At 37.2% G+C, this 14,579-nt stretch overlaps 2 protein-coding genes across 4 annotated transcripts; one reads left to right on the top strand and one right to left on the bottom strand.

Moving 5' to 3' along the window:
• Positions 1–133: 133 nt before the first annotated feature.
• Positions 134–9,173, top strand: lamtor1 (late endosomal/lysosomal adaptor, MAPK and MTOR activator 1). The gene is made up of 5 exons (XM_048160830.1): positions 134–364; positions 2,324–2,469; positions 2,568–2,645; positions 3,139–3,262; positions 7,241–9,173. Exons 1-5 carry the CDS (start codon positions 323–325, stop codon positions 7,331–7,333), a joined length of 483 nt encoding a protein of 160 aa, XP_048016787.1. The 5' UTR covers positions 134–322; the 3' UTR covers positions 7,334–9,173.
• A 345-nt stretch (positions 9,174–9,518) lies between these two features.
• lrrc51 (leucine rich repeat containing 51) lies at positions 9,519–14,463 on the bottom strand. 3 transcript variants are annotated; one of them, XR_007180336.1, is made up of 5 exons: positions 14,187–14,463; positions 12,802–13,007; positions 12,557–12,705; positions 12,381–12,461; positions 9,567–9,673 (listed from the first exon to the last, which is right to left on the bottom strand). XR_007180336.1 is itself a non-coding variant. In XM_048160825.1 (4 exons), exons 1-4 carry the CDS (start codon positions 14,314–14,316, stop codon positions 9,535–9,537), a joined length of 624 nt encoding a protein of 207 aa, XP_048016782.1. In that variant the 5' UTR covers positions 14,317–14,462; the 3' UTR covers positions 9,519–9,534. The 3 variants fall into 3 exon arrangements, 2 of the variants coding, with proteins under 2 accessions (XP_048016782.1, XP_048016783.1); XM_048160825.1 differs by lacking the exon at positions 12,381–12,461 and having other exon boundaries at positions 9,519–9,673; positions 14,187–14,462; XM_048160826.1 differs by lacking the exon at positions 9,567–9,673 and having other exon boundaries at positions 12,262–12,461.
• Between the last annotated feature and the right edge of the window lie 116 nt (positions 14,464–14,579).

The raw sequence follows: 14,579 nt of genomic DNA, 5'->3' as shown, positions 1-14,579 counted from the left end.
AAGAGAAACAATCGCGTTGTATGACGTTTTTGTTTAATTTAGAAACTAAGAGTAAAGCGCTGAAATCGCTTACAACACCTTTATTTTATTTTTATATCAGTCGAAAACGAACATAACGGTCGGTCACGCGACGGGCGGAATTGACGTGCTAGGGTAGTTGTGTGAAAACGGAAGTCACGTGACACGGCTGGCAGCGCTGTCATGTGATGGTCCCTGCGTTTGCAACGAAGCTCTATACAGCCAAAAGACAAGCAAAATAAAAAACAGCTCCTGAGACGAAAAACTCACACAGAAAGGAGATTGAACCTGCTGAACGTCTATCATGGGGTGCTGTTTCAGCAGCGATAGCGATCCGTCGGATCAGGTAGAGAAGATTTAATCAAAATACACATATAACAGCTATAAAATACAGCTGAATGTGGCGTTTGAACTCCTGTAACAATAACATACAACACACATTTAATGTCGGTCTGTGTTTGTAGTTCTGGATGCTCGAACAGACCAATACTGTATGTGTTTTTCAAAACTACAGCAAACTTACTCTAATGCCTTATTTAATTAGTTTGTTGTTGTAATCAGAGTTATAGGCTTCATTGCTGGTTTCATGATGATTAGACATAGGAAATGTCATAAATTGACAGTATGTGCCTGTGGATCAGATGTGTTACTCAGACCCCTATAGATCTGACGTGTGGTCATGAATGAGGAAAATAAGTATCATGGAAAGTGTGATATTAATATCAGTGGGTTTTCAAATCCAGGCCTGGTCATTTCTGTAATTATTGTGCAAAAGTGTGTGTGAGAGAGAGAGTACATTGAAAATCTGTGATTTATGATCAGTTTAAAGGTGCAATATGTAAGATTTTTGCAGTAAAATATCCAAAAACCATCTTGTTCACTTGAGTACTTACAATATCCCAAATGTTTCCAACTATTTGTAAATTGTGAGAAAATTGGTATTTTAACCAAGGCTCCGGGACGTGTGAGGAGTTGCCTGTCAATCGCGTCATACCCGCGTTACCCTCGGTTTCCGGGTTTTATTTTGTAGAAACCATGGAAACACTAAAGACGCTTTAATATTTACATGTTTTAATAGACAAGGGAACAACTGTATTGATTAGGGCTGCAAAGATTAATCGCGATTAATCGTTTGCAAAATAAAAGTCTGTATTTACGTAATATATATGTGTGTGTTCTGTGTATATAAATACACACACATTCATGTATATATTTAAGAAAAAAGTTATATTTATATATAAAATATTTATGTTTATATGTAATATAAAATATATATAAATATATATTTATAATACATGCATATATTTCTAAACTTTATACCTGTATGTGTGTGTATTTATATATACATATATAGCTAACATAGCATAATCAGATGCAGCTTTATTTTTATTAACAGTAATACATAATTTTCTCCATCATACAATACGTTTTAAAATTAATTGCATTTATCAACACAAGACATCCAATATTTAATATGATATTCTAAAATCGGTCTATCTTACTGCAGTGTGTAACGTGTCTTACAGCAGCTGCCGAGTGAACGCACAGAGTAACGTTATAACATAATTTTCGATACTCTCAAATGTATCTAATATGATAAACAGAGCTGTGTTACCTCATACTCATGACCGGAAAAGCGGAAGCGGCACCGGCGACTGGCATAATAAAAGTCCGCTGCTTGTGAGGCGTGTGTTGATCAATCGCTCCAGCTCCTCGTTCAGCTCCACAACACTCGCTCCTGCTCTGCTTCATAATACAGTAACGTTAATAATCACATCCATGAACATGATTTCTTCCCGAGTCCAATCCCGATTCTTTTCCACCGGCTGTGAGGTAAAGACCATCTGTGTACATCTGTGAGTGGTTACTCGTTATATTTTGCATGGCACCTAACTTTTTCTGCAGCAGTTTATTTCTGCTATAAAGAAGTGATATTGCCATCTACAGGGCATTGAAGGTACTATGTCTTTTAGGTTTTGCCCTTGAAGCCCTGGGTATACTTTATTTTTTTACACGTATGTTGATTAATAATCACAGCGAATAGACAAATAGTTATTTATTCATTATTTTAGGTCAGTGTTGCCTTCTTAAAGGGATAGTTCACCCAAAAATGAAAATTCTGTCATCATTTACTCACCCTCAAGCAGTTCCAGACCTATGAATTTCTTTCTTCTGTTGAACACAAAGGAAGATATTTGGAAGAATATCAGTAACATTTTGGGAGAACAATCCCTTTAAGAATGTGTGCCGGTGGTCTTTCAATGATCATGCTTTTTACCAGGTTCCTCTTGACTCTTTTGTGCAGAACAGTGACGAGGTGAAGCCGTTGATTCCTGACCCAAACCAGGAGAGAAAACCCACCAATGGCTCGGAGCGAAACGCAGACAACCTGACGTCCAACCGCACAGACGAGCAGGCCTTGCTCACAGTCATCCTGCAGCGGACAGCCTTGTATGACACACGTGTTTCCCTTTTTTGTTTTTTAGCACACAGTTTTCTGCAATCATTGCTGTTGGTAGATGAAAACATTTTCTTTTTCTCTTGGGTAGGAACATAATTGATGTGTCGGCTGTTGATTCTCAAGGCATGGAGCAGCATGAATACATGGACAGAGCCAGACAGTACAGGTGTGTTACAGTACTGAAATGCCATTGATATGTACAGTAGAATCTGTAGATCACCGCAAGACACGTTTCTCTTTCTTTAAAAGTCCTGGAATTATATTTTACAGTATCTGTACGAACACTGGCATTAGTAGACTGTCTGCTTAATATCTTCTAACACTTTAATTTGTTGTTCCCACAACAGACATTCTGCTGACTACAAGTAACTTTGCAAGTCAACTTATTCTACTGACAATTAACCCTAACAGTCTACTAATACTGCAATGAGAGTTAGTTGAAATGTAGTTGCAAAGTTACTTACAGTTAATAGAAAGTCTAAAGAGGACTATCGAAATAAAATGCAACCAACTTTTTTTTTTTTTTTTTTACATTAACAAGAAGGGAATTAACAAGTGAAAGTTCTGTAACTGATCAACATTTGTTTACATTTGCTTTGTAGTTTGTTTTAAAATGAGTGTATGTGCGTATTGAGCTGAATCATGTGTTAATGTTAAAGCACCAAGCTGGAGGTGTTGAGCAGAACGCTGTCTCAGAAGAAGCCGGTTCCTCTCCCGTCACTGACCAGCCAACCTCATCAGGTGCTCGCCGCTGACCTGGTCCCCTACGCAGACATACAGCAGGTTGGTTTCTTTGCGCACATGCTATTAAATGACTGTATGTTAGTGTGCTTTATGCACGGCTGCATATGAAACAAATAAATGGACACAAAAATATTGTTTTAACTAACAGTGCTTTCTTATGGGGGGGAGAGTGTGAGACCCAGTCCACAATGCCACAAAGTCGGCAAAGGTCTGTTGTGGAAATTATTAGTAATTGACTACCGATAATGACAAAGACTTTAGATATACTAAGACGGTGCACTCATATTACTTAAAAGGAGAGTTCACCCAAAAATTAAAATGATCCCATGATTTACTCAACCTCAAGCCATCCTAGGTGTATATGACTGTCTTCTTTCAGACGAACACAATCAGAGATATATTTAAAAATATCCTTAGTCCTCCAAGCTTATAATGGGAGTAAAGGGGGGGCCTGAGTTTAAAGCCCAAAAAAATGCATCCATCCATCATAAATATAATGCATATGTCTCCAGGGGGTTAATAAGGACTTCTGAAGTGAAACGATGCATTTTTGATAGAAAAATATCCAATATTCGACTTGTGCAGTATGTGTACGGTCGTCTGGCAGAAGCTAGTTATTTTTCTTCATAAAGTTTTAAATATTTTTTAAACCCATCGTTTCTCTACAGAAGGTCTTTATTAACCCCCTGGAGACATATGGATTATATTTATGATGGATGGACGCATTTATTTTGGGTTTCAAAACAGGCCCCCCATTCACTACCATTATAAAGCTTGGAGGACTAAGGATATTTTTAAATTTATCTCTGATTGCGTTCGTCTGAAAGAAGATAGTCATATACACCTAGGATGGCTTGAGGGTGAGTAATTTTCATTTTTGGTTGAACTTTCCCTTTAAGTTATGAATGAAAGAAAGTGCAAAGTGCAATCTGGTGGAATAAGTCCCGCCTTCTAAATAAGAGAGCCAATCGCTGATTGATGAAGTCATTGGTTCACTGCAGCTTAAAAACACTTAGTACTGCACATGCGCATTGGTAGGACTACCCTGAAAAGTAAGCGCTTTTTAATGCTATTTGATCATTTTGAAACAACGTTTATGAGACAGATTTCATGTCAGCTTTTTTTGCTGATTTGAAATGTTATTTAAAGTTCAACAAGGGGTTTTTGAGATTTCAGGATTCCCCTATTCAGTTAGATAGGACTTGGTCTTGGATGCCCGAAATAGCTGCCAGGGGCTGGTTGCATAAACATAGCCATTAAGTCTGTGTCTTAAAGGGATAGTTCACCCAAAAATGAAAATTACTCCATGATTTACTCACCGTCAAGCCATCCTAGGTGTATATCACTTTCTTCTTTCAGACAAACACAATCGGAGTTACAGTTGTGGCCAGAATTATTAGCCCCCTTCATAAATATGATCAAAGATGACTCTAAAAATAAATGTGCATTGTTTATCCTTTTGATCTTTAATTCATAAAATTAGCAAAAATCTAACCTTTCATTGAAGGAAAAGAATTGAAAGTGGGGGGAAAATAACATTAAGAAATAAATGTTTTTCTCCAAAACACGTTGCCCACAATTATTAGCACCCCTAGAATTTTTTATGAGTAAAATATCTCTGAAGTATATTCCCATTCATATTTAAATTTTTTTAGCACACCAGGGTGATCATGAACATGAAATTGTCCAGCCATGACTTCCTGTTCCACAGGAGTATAAACATGAGGAAACACAAAGGCCAAATTCCCCTAATCATTCATCACAATGAGTAAAATCAAAGAATATAGTTCTGATGTGTAGCAAAAGATTGTTGAGCTTCACAAAATAGAAAGTAGCTGTAAGAAAATAGCTAAAGCACTGAAAATCCCCATTTCCACTATCAGGGCAATAATTAAGAAGTTTCAATCAACTAAAGATGTTATAAATCTGCCTGGAAGAGGACGTGTGTCTAAATCATCCTAATGCGCAGTGAGGAGGAAAGTTTAAGTGGCCAAAGACTCTCCAAGGATCACAGCTGGAGAATTGCAGAGATTAGTTGAGTCTTGAATCTCAGAAAGCCTAAAAAAAATTATCAAAAGCACCTATATCCCCACAAGTTGTTTGGGGGGGTTTCAAGAAAAATCCTCTGCTCTCATCCAAAAACAATCTCCAGCATATTCAGTTGTCAGACAAGACTGGAACTTCAAACGGGACCGGCTTCTATGGTCAGATGAAACTAAAAAAACGAGCTTTTTGGCAGCAAACCCACCAGATGGGTTTGGTGCACACATGGATAAAAAGTACCCCATGTCCACAGTTAAATATACTGCTGGATCTTTAATGTTGTGGGCCTATTTTTCTGCTGGAGGTCCTGGACATCTTGTTCAGATACATGGCATCATGGATTCTATCAAATACCAACAGATAAAAAATCAAAACCTGACCACTTCTGCTAGAAATCTTATAATGGGCTGTGGTTGGATCATCCGTCGGGACAATGATCCAAAACAAACATCAAAACCAACACAAAAATGTGTCACTGAGCACAAAATGAAGCTTCTGCCATGGCCATCCCAGTCCCCTGACCTGAACCCTAAAGAGAATGAGTGGAGTGAACTGAAGAGAAGAAGCACCAACATGGAGCTGGAAATCTGAAGGATCTGTAGAGATTCTGCATGAAGGAATGGTCTCTGATCTCTTGTCAGGTGTTCTTCAAACTCATCAGGCGTTATAGAAGAAGACTCAGAGCTGTTCTCTTGGCAAAAGGAGGTTGCAAAAAGTATTGAATAAAAGGGTGCTAATAATTGTGGGCAATGTGTTTTGGAGAAAAACATTTATTTCATAATGTTATTTCCCCCCCCACTTTCAATTCTTTTCCTTCAATGAAAGGTTAGATTTTTGCTAATTTTATGAATTAAAGATCAAAAGGATAAACAATGCACATTTAATTTTTAGAGTCATCTTTGATCATATTTATGAAGGGGGCTAATAATTCTGGCCACAACTGTATATTAAATATAAAGCTTCTGAGCTTTATAATGGCAGTGAATAGAGGATGAGATTTTGAAGCCCAAAAAAGTGCATCCATCCATCCATCATTAAAGATATCCACACGGCTCCAGGGGGTTAATAAAGGCCTTCTAAAGCAAAGTGATGCATTTGTGTAAGAAAAAAAACTTTAAAAACTAAAATAACTAGCTTCCGGTAATACGCACATCGATGAAAGGCCCGGGTATACTTGACTTTCCGCATCTGGACGCGTCTCTTGCACAGTTGAGTCCGTAAGCCTTTGGCCTTGAGCGTTGAAATGCTGGACTGCTGTTTCAAGCACTCAAATCACTCACACATGCACTGTTGTATGTGGACTGTCTGCATGGTCTCAAAACTTGGGCAGCATGTGGACGGGGTGTGCGTAATTCGTGACAGGTTTTTTTTTTTTTTTTTGAGAAGAAAGTCATACACCTAGGATGGATTTTCATTTTTGGGTGAACTATCCCTTTAAGATCTAGTCTGACCAACTAGCAGTCTTACTTTTCAGTATCAAATTAGACCAATCTAAGTTTTAATGTAACATTAACTGACTCAAAAACGTTACGAACAGACTTGAAGAAAAAAATTTGATTGCTAACTTGTAAGACTAGTCTTGGCGGTTTAAACTGGAAGGCATATGGACATATTGCAAATATGCCAAGATTGTCCTTGGAAGGCACTTCAGTGTCACATGATCCTTCAGAAATCATTCTAACATGCTGATTTGCTGCTCAAGAAACATTTCTGATTATTATCAATGCTTCCTATCTTTGTGGAAACTGATACATTTTTTTGTCTTTGATGAATCAAAAGAACAGCGTTTATTTGAAACAGAAGTCTTTTGTAACATTTTAAATGTCTTTACTGTCACTTTTGATCAATGTAATATGCATCCTTGCTGAATAAAACTCTTCCTGACCCAACAGGGTCACAGTACTGTATATAAATTAAGAATTTAATAACATTTTTCAGTGTTTTGTTTGATTTATTGTGTTTTCTACTCCTCAGGTCTCTAAGATCGCTGCGTACGCCTACAGCGCCATCTCACAAATCAAAGTAGATGCCAAGGAAGAGCTGGTGGTGCAGTTTGCTATACCATGATTCAAAAGATGGACCCCGTTCCCCCCACATTCTCTGTTTCTGTCTCTCTTTCTAGCCCTTTTCACTCCTCCGTTCTCCTTCCAATCTTCTTGAGATTCAGACGCCCATGTCTTTGTTCTCTGAATGTCCTGCAGATAAATATAATTCACCCCAACCAGAGCTCCTTGTGTAAATCCGTCACCCGAGACCCTTCAGGGCCGCCACAGCACAGATCCGAGAGGGTAAAACCGTCTGATCTACTGTCTTTGCTATGACGAGTTGGATTCGATCAGTTACCGGTAGCTCTTCAGGTGCGTTCATGCATTAATCAAACCTTTTACAACTGAAAAGTACAATTCGACAGTCGTGTCAAGCTGCTACGAATGCATATTTTAGTTTTATTTGTTCTTGTTGTTTCTTTTTCTGTTGGCTTTTCAGTCAGTTAGACATTGTTAAACCGAGTAGCACATCCAGACTTCCCAATTATTCTTGTACTTGTACTAAATTTATTGTAGTTTTGCTCAGTCTTAACACATATGTTGTGGTTCAGCATAATTCTGCATGTAATTCATTCGTTCGCCTGAAGGATTCTGGAATCACTGTGGTTTAGTGTTCATTATTTCTAATTTAAATACCATAACTGTATGCACTGTGGTTCAATATTGGGATGCAGATGAATATGGGCAACATACATAAATAATACTTCTGTCTAACTAACCAGAGAAACACGCGTAATGCCACATTAACCCTTTTTTATTTTTTATTCTTTATTTAACACATTCGAAAGCAGAACTCTCTTGTTTTGTGTGAATGATCTGCTTGAAAGTCAATCAAATTGATTCTCAGCTGGTTTAGATCGAGCCTATCACTGTTACCTACTCAAAGTATGGGATGTCCTGCAACTTTAGATCATGTTTTTACTAATCGGCATCGTTTTCCTCTGTTTGCCATGTCATGGTGGACTGTAAATATATCGGGACAGGTGACGCGATCAATCATTTTGGTTCTTTTGCGGTGAGATTTTGAATCCTTTAAAGCGGCTCTGCTGTAACGGGAGAGAAAGGGTTTCTTTTACTGTCACGCAGTCGTATCGGAAAAATACGAAGCCAGGGCAGTGTAGCCTGAATAAACATACTGTCAAATCAGAGAGTTTTGGGTGGGGCGGATGGTTTGAATGGTTGCGGTGGGACGGTAATTTGTAAATGAAATTTGTGTCGATGCCTTTAATGTACAAAGTGTAAAATGATTCAAGATGAATGATTAGCGGGAAGTGGAATCGGCTCTACAGCGCCCCCTGGCTGCATTATGCCTTAGTCGTAAGGCTTTGCGATCAGTAGCTTGTTTTTAGCTAAGCAAACAGGGACACTTTTACCTTGCCTGTTCCAATTTTAACATAATAAAAACAATTTAAAAATATATTTTGAAATTGCTTTAACTTTTTTTTTTTTTCCTGTTGTGCCGAAAAACGAGGAAAGCACTAGTGAATTCAAACAACTGGCATTCTTTCCTGACAAGAGTTTGAAATGCCACACAGTATGTTTGTGTAATTATTTATTTTTGATTTTATGTATTTAGACCGTGTGGCACAATTGGCTCTCTAGATCATCGCAAGGCACATTTCTCTTTCTTTGAGGTTTTTAAAGGGATAAAATACACTGCAATACACAAGATGGTCTCTTTTTTGTTTTGTTTTTTGTTGCAGTGTACTAATAGTGTTCAAGTTTGTTTGTTACCTAAATGTGGAATACTACCTGATTTACAGAGATAACGTTTCTTAGGCTAGTACCAAAAATTTAATCTCAATATTCTGTTAATACTGTTTTGTTGAATGAAAATTATGCATTAAAGACTTTCAAAATTATAAAGTGTTGCTTTACTTTACTGAATGTGCAGACATACAATAGTGGTGAGTGGAAATTTTGTTCATCCATCGTCTTGCATGTCAACAACACTTTTGTGAAGATTCTCACTTTTCTAGAGTGCTTTAGTGGACGTTTCATCTTGCTTAAGATGTTTCACCACTTATCCATGTGGCTTCATCAACAGCTAATGAAGAAACACTCTAGTTGACTAAAGTAACTCCAGCTCTGTAACCGTTTTAACGAGGCTGTGGTAAAGGCAACTTCACTGTGGCGGAATAAACTGCTGCTAATAAACGTTCAAGTTTATTAGACATAAAGACAAGCCATGTGTTACATGACAGGGTGTCGGATGAGAAAGGTTCAGTCCACTTTGCTTTGACCTGTGGATTTGCGTAGGTTTCTGCCCCTTTGCCAAACTGAAGTCAATTGCCGTTCCTGTTTGGTCACAGCACTGAAATCGATCATCTTCACATGAGGAAGCGTGGCGATCAAATGTGCCCTAGCAAGAGAGGCAGAAAAGCAACTTACTGGATTAATCATACCTCTAATACAGAACATTTGTCTGTGATTCTGTTCACAATTCTGAGCAATTCAGTGTTTCATAACAGAGAAATTGGTTACACTTTACAGTAAAGTCCCATCTGTTAACTACCTTAAGCCGGGTGCACACTGTGAGATTTATAACAGTCCTTTACGATTGTTGCGTCAGACTACGTTCATGATCCTCATGTCACACTGTGGGATCTCAGCTGTCAGACTGTAAGACAGTCAAGACGGATTAAAAACGGACGTGCGCTTGAAAACTTGTCCAGAGTTTTACATCATCAACCCACACACGTTCAGTGACTGTGAGCTGCATTACTCGCGGGACTGAAATGGTGGCTGACAAAGAAATCTCTAGCGTTAATTATGATCATGGCTTATCTTAAAAAACAAAGACAATTTGATATTTGTCATAGGAGAAGTCACACTGGAGGATTGTGCGGCAAATCTTCTGACACTGCCAGAATTTCATTTGAGGTAAAATTTGATCGCAACGGTCATTAATCGTCTGTCGGTGAACATGTCAAACTAGCGATCAAAGACTACAGATTTTTGATCCTAGGAATCTTTTAGGATTCTCAAAATTTGTCTCAGATGACCAAATCGTGGCCAGAATTGCACAGTGTGCACCAGCCTTTAGTTAAAGAGGCTACATTTCAGAAACCCTTGTTATTAGCGACACCGGTGGCCGTTAAGTGAACTGCAGCCAGCAACTCATTGCTTGTGCTCGCACTTCGTAGTGACGCAAATTTCCCGGCAAAAACGCCCCGAGTCCTTCACATAATAATCAGTCTATACAGGCTTTCATAGGGGCCATTTACATGACACCGTTTTCAATTAAAAACGGAAAACTTTTTATGCATTTTGACCGTTCATTTACACGACAACAGCGTTTTGGTGGCTTGAAAATGGTCTCCGTGTAAACAACAAAAATGCGAATCTGTGAAAACGATAACGTCATGCACATGCGCATTACATGTTCAGTCTATAGTGTTTCATCGCCATCTAATGGCAGAATACAGAATTTTAGTCATTTTCACAGGTTCTTATGAATGGGGATTGTTTTGACAATGGTGTCATCTGTACGCGGAAAACTCAAAGGAAAAACTTATTCGTTTTAAGCATATCGTTTTCGTGTAAATGTATCCATAGACAGCTTGGGGAATTGGGGGAGGTCTTGTTTTTTAAAGTTTCGTTACAAGTTGTTAACATTGGCAATAAAAAAGTGATTAATACATGAAAGTACTATATAGCCCCTTTAACATGAGATAAAAATGAAAAGCATATCTTAGTTAATGTTAATTTCAACATTATAAAAATCAAAAGTTGTATCGGTTAATATTTAAAGTACTTGTGCTAATATGAATTAACAGTTAACTAACATTAAAAAAAAGACAATTTGCTTACTGTTAATGCACTAACTAACATTAACTAATGAGACCTTATAATATACTTGTAATATAATTGATGTTTGAGATTTTTTTAAGATTACAGCAGTGAAAAATTATGTAATCTTTTAATGTCAACAGATCATATAAAATACAGCCATACATTATTTTGCACATTTTATTTATTGTTTTTATTAAAAACACTGAATATAGGTTTGTAAATAATAATAAATTGATGAACCTTGTAAAAACCTTACTGGACACATTTTACCCCCAAATCAAGATTTTTGTTTTGAATAGTAACAGTTTCATTTCACCTTTTTTTAATTATTATTATTATTTTTTTTTAAATTTCATTAATGAATTTCTATATTATATTATAAACCTCTGTATAATGAATAAAGCCACACTCTAAAACTGTTGGGTTAAAAACAACCCAAGTTGGGTTAAAAATGGGCAAACCCAGCGTTTGGGTTGTTTTGACCCAGTGGTTGGGTTAATGTTTGACCAACCTGCTGGGTAGTTTTATTTAACTCCGCTATTGTTTAAAAAATAATATATGACTGGCTTAAAATGAACCCAAAATAGGCTGGAAATTAAAAATCACATAATTAATTACTAGAAGCATCAATAATAATCAAAAGATGAACATTTATTAATAAGCAATTTAATAAATGTTTATTTTTGTAAGTATTATTTATTAAACTTATAAATAAATGTTCATTTATTAAACATATTAATAAATGCTCATTTTGGGCTCATTTTAAGCCAGCAATATAGTAATTTCTAAACAATAGTTGAGTTAAATAAAACTACCCAATCGCTGGGTTTGTCCATTTTTAACTCAACATTTTTTAGAGTGCATGATGTATACATATTTAGTTTTTGCATTGCAGTAATGAGAATTTAGGGGGAAAATGTGCTTGACATTAAAACCTGCTTACAATGCAGAAACTCTTAATGGTGAAAAAAATATATATATATCATCTAATTTCTTATTTCTATCAGATTTTGAGATGAGACCAGACCTGGACATGTCCTTGACTACAGGCCATGGGCTGGGAAAGGTCTAACACATGCACATGCCGTGTCTGTATCTGAACTATATGTGATTACTGTTGCTATGCACAGGACAGCAGAGGTTTGTAACTGGATCCTAACCGCAGTTTCAGCACCTGTTGTGTCAGGAACGCGACGAGTACAGAGATCCACAGTGGAAAATCACAGAGTTCAGACACGGTGGGACAAGTTCACTGAGGCAAATTATTAATTCACCATCAATCGTGTCATGTTGCTTTCTTTCTTTGGAACCTTTGAGTTGCACAAACCAAAGTAAGTCAAACTGATAAGGAACGACTTGAGGGTGAAGAATGATGACAGAATTAACATTTTTGGAAACTCTTCTGCTCCCTGACATGTCATTCTAACTGACCTTTGACCTTCAGCCATACCTGTAGTCAGGCTCGGTCACTATGGGGTTGCCGTGCAGAGTGATGGTATGGAGAGACGGCAGTACAGCAAGTTTATCCACTTCTGACAACTTACTAATATAATTTCCATGGAGATACAACAAACGTAACTCTTTAAGTTGAGTGAGGACCTGACGGAAAGAGAGAGAGAATGACATTTCAGGTCCTCTGGTATACATACTTTGCAGTTACACACAAATTGTTCTGCTAGGTGGTAAAGTGCGTACTGGGTCGATGTGTCGAATCTCGTTGAAGGAGAGGTCGAGCCAGGCCAGACGTGTCGGCTCGGCAAACAGAGCAGAGATTGTGTCCGTCAGTCCTGAAAAGTCTGAGATGAAGTTGTTGCTGAGTCTGAGCGTCCGGCTGAGGAACTTCTGCTCCGAGTCACGCTTTAGTGGACGAGCGCCTGGATTAGGCATATCAGAAAGAATGTCTGAAGAAGAACGGATGGAGAGAGAGAAAGAGAAATCATTTTTGTGTATACATTTTTTATCTAATAAATCTAATAAGTTACTATAACAAAGACACACACACACACATATATATATATATATATATATATATATATATATATATATATATATATATATATAATATTGTGAAATATTATAATTTAAAATAACTTAAAATGTAATTTATTTCTGTGATCAAAGCTGAATTTTCAGCATCATTACTCCAGTCTTCAGTGTCACATGATCCTTCAGAAATCATTCTAATATGCTGATTTACTGCTTATGAAACATTTCTGATTATTATCAATGTTGAAAAAGAGTTGTGTGCAATTTATTTATTTGTCAGGATTCTTTGATAAATATAAAGTTCAAAAGGACAGGACATGTATATATATTAAAGTTCAAGTGGGAGTGACAAACTATTATTATGAATGCTCAAAACAGCAGAAGAAAAAAGGGAACAGCATAAATGAATCAGCGTGTCGAATCAGCAGTTCGGAGCGCTAAAGTCACGTGATTTCAGCAGTTTGGCGGTTTGACACGCGATCCGAATCATGATTCGACACAAAAGAATCATAACGTTCCGAAGCTTCCTGAAGCAGTGTTTTAAAATCGGCCATCACCAAATTTTTTTTTTGGTGCACCAAAATATTCTCGTCGCTTTATAATATTAATATTGAACTACTGTACTCACATGAACTGATTTAAATATGTTTTTAGTACATTAATGGATCTTGAGAGAGGAAATGTCATTGCTGGCTATGCAGGCCTCCCTGAGCCATCGGATTTCATCAAAAATATCGTAATTTGTGTTCCTTAAGTTGAAGATGTCTTACGGGTGTGGCATGAGGGTGAGTAATAAATGACAGAATTTTCATTTTTGGATGAACTAACCCTTTAAAATGCTCAGACTGATTTTGTGAACCGGTTGAACAGATTCATTAGAAAGATTCGGCTCAAAGGTTTCGACTCGCTAAAGCATCGGACACTTCTATTTAGTTTAACTCAAAAACATGCCTCATTTAGGGAAATAAAATGCGTTTCGAATGTAATTACTGTTGAAACAGCAAAAATGAATTCTGACCTTAAAATTAAGGAATGTGACGTGCTACTTCAGGTAAGCAAAACTTTCAAACAAATTTATAAAAGTAGAAACACACCTGGGATTGTGTTGAGCTCCTTAAATGAAAAGTCCACTGGAGATCCAAACATGTTCCAGAAAACTAGACCAAAACTACAAACTGCAAGAATACAAACACCGATTGATCTTGAAACGAAGTTTAAGTGCATAAAGCAAAAAAAGATGGATTTATATAGAGTGACAGTTAAAATATAAACACAAAACAAACGAATAATTTTCTAAATGATCATAATTCATAGGGTCACGCCAGCATGGGGGGACCGCAACAAAGTTACCATGGAAACAACTTGCATCGTATTGCATTTTGGGAGATGTATTTCAGACTTTTGAAAGACTTCCTGCAAGGGCGTTGCGGAAGAAGCTGCGCTTTCATTGGTTACTTTAATTTGGGAAAACCAATGAGCACGAAGCT

Source organism: Megalobrama amblycephala, linkage group LG16, assembly GCF_018812025.1.
Source record: "Megalobrama amblycephala isolate DHTTF-2021 linkage group LG16, ASM1881202v1, whole genome shotgun sequence".
Lineage (NCBI taxonomy): Eukaryota > Metazoa > Chordata > Actinopteri > Cypriniformes > Xenocyprididae > Megalobrama > Megalobrama amblycephala.
This window is presented reverse-complemented; position numbering and strand designations above follow the sequence as displayed.

What these genes read in the sequence shown, in the direction of transcription:
- lrrc51 (XM_048160825.1), bottom strand. Translation starts at nt 14,316, where the DNA reads ATGCACTTAAACTTCGTTTCAAGATCAATCGGTGTTTGTATTCTTGCA. An exon ending in GGAGCTCAACACAATCCCAG is followed by an intron (nt 13,008 to 14,186) that starts GTGTGTTTCTAC and finishes GTTCTTCTTCAG; the next exon opens with ACATTCTTTCTGATATGCCT. An exon ending in GTGACCGAGCCTGACTACAG is followed by an intron (nt 9,674 to 12,556) that starts GTATGGCTGAAG and finishes CTCTCTTGCTAG; the next exon opens with GGCACATTTGATCGCCACGC.
- lamtor1 (XM_048160830.1), top strand. Translation starts at nt 323, where the DNA reads ATGGGGTGCTGTTTCAGCAGCGATAGCGATCCGTCGGATCAG. An exon ending in ATAGCGATCCGTCGGATCAG is followed by an intron (nt 365 to 2,323) that starts GTAGAGAAGATT and finishes TCTTTTGTGCAG; the next exon opens with AACAGTGACGAGGTGAAGCC. An exon ending in GACAGAGCCAGACAGTACAG is followed by an intron (nt 2,646 to 3,138) that starts GTGTGTTACAGT and finishes TTAATGTTAAAG; the next exon opens with CACCAAGCTGGAGGTGTTGA.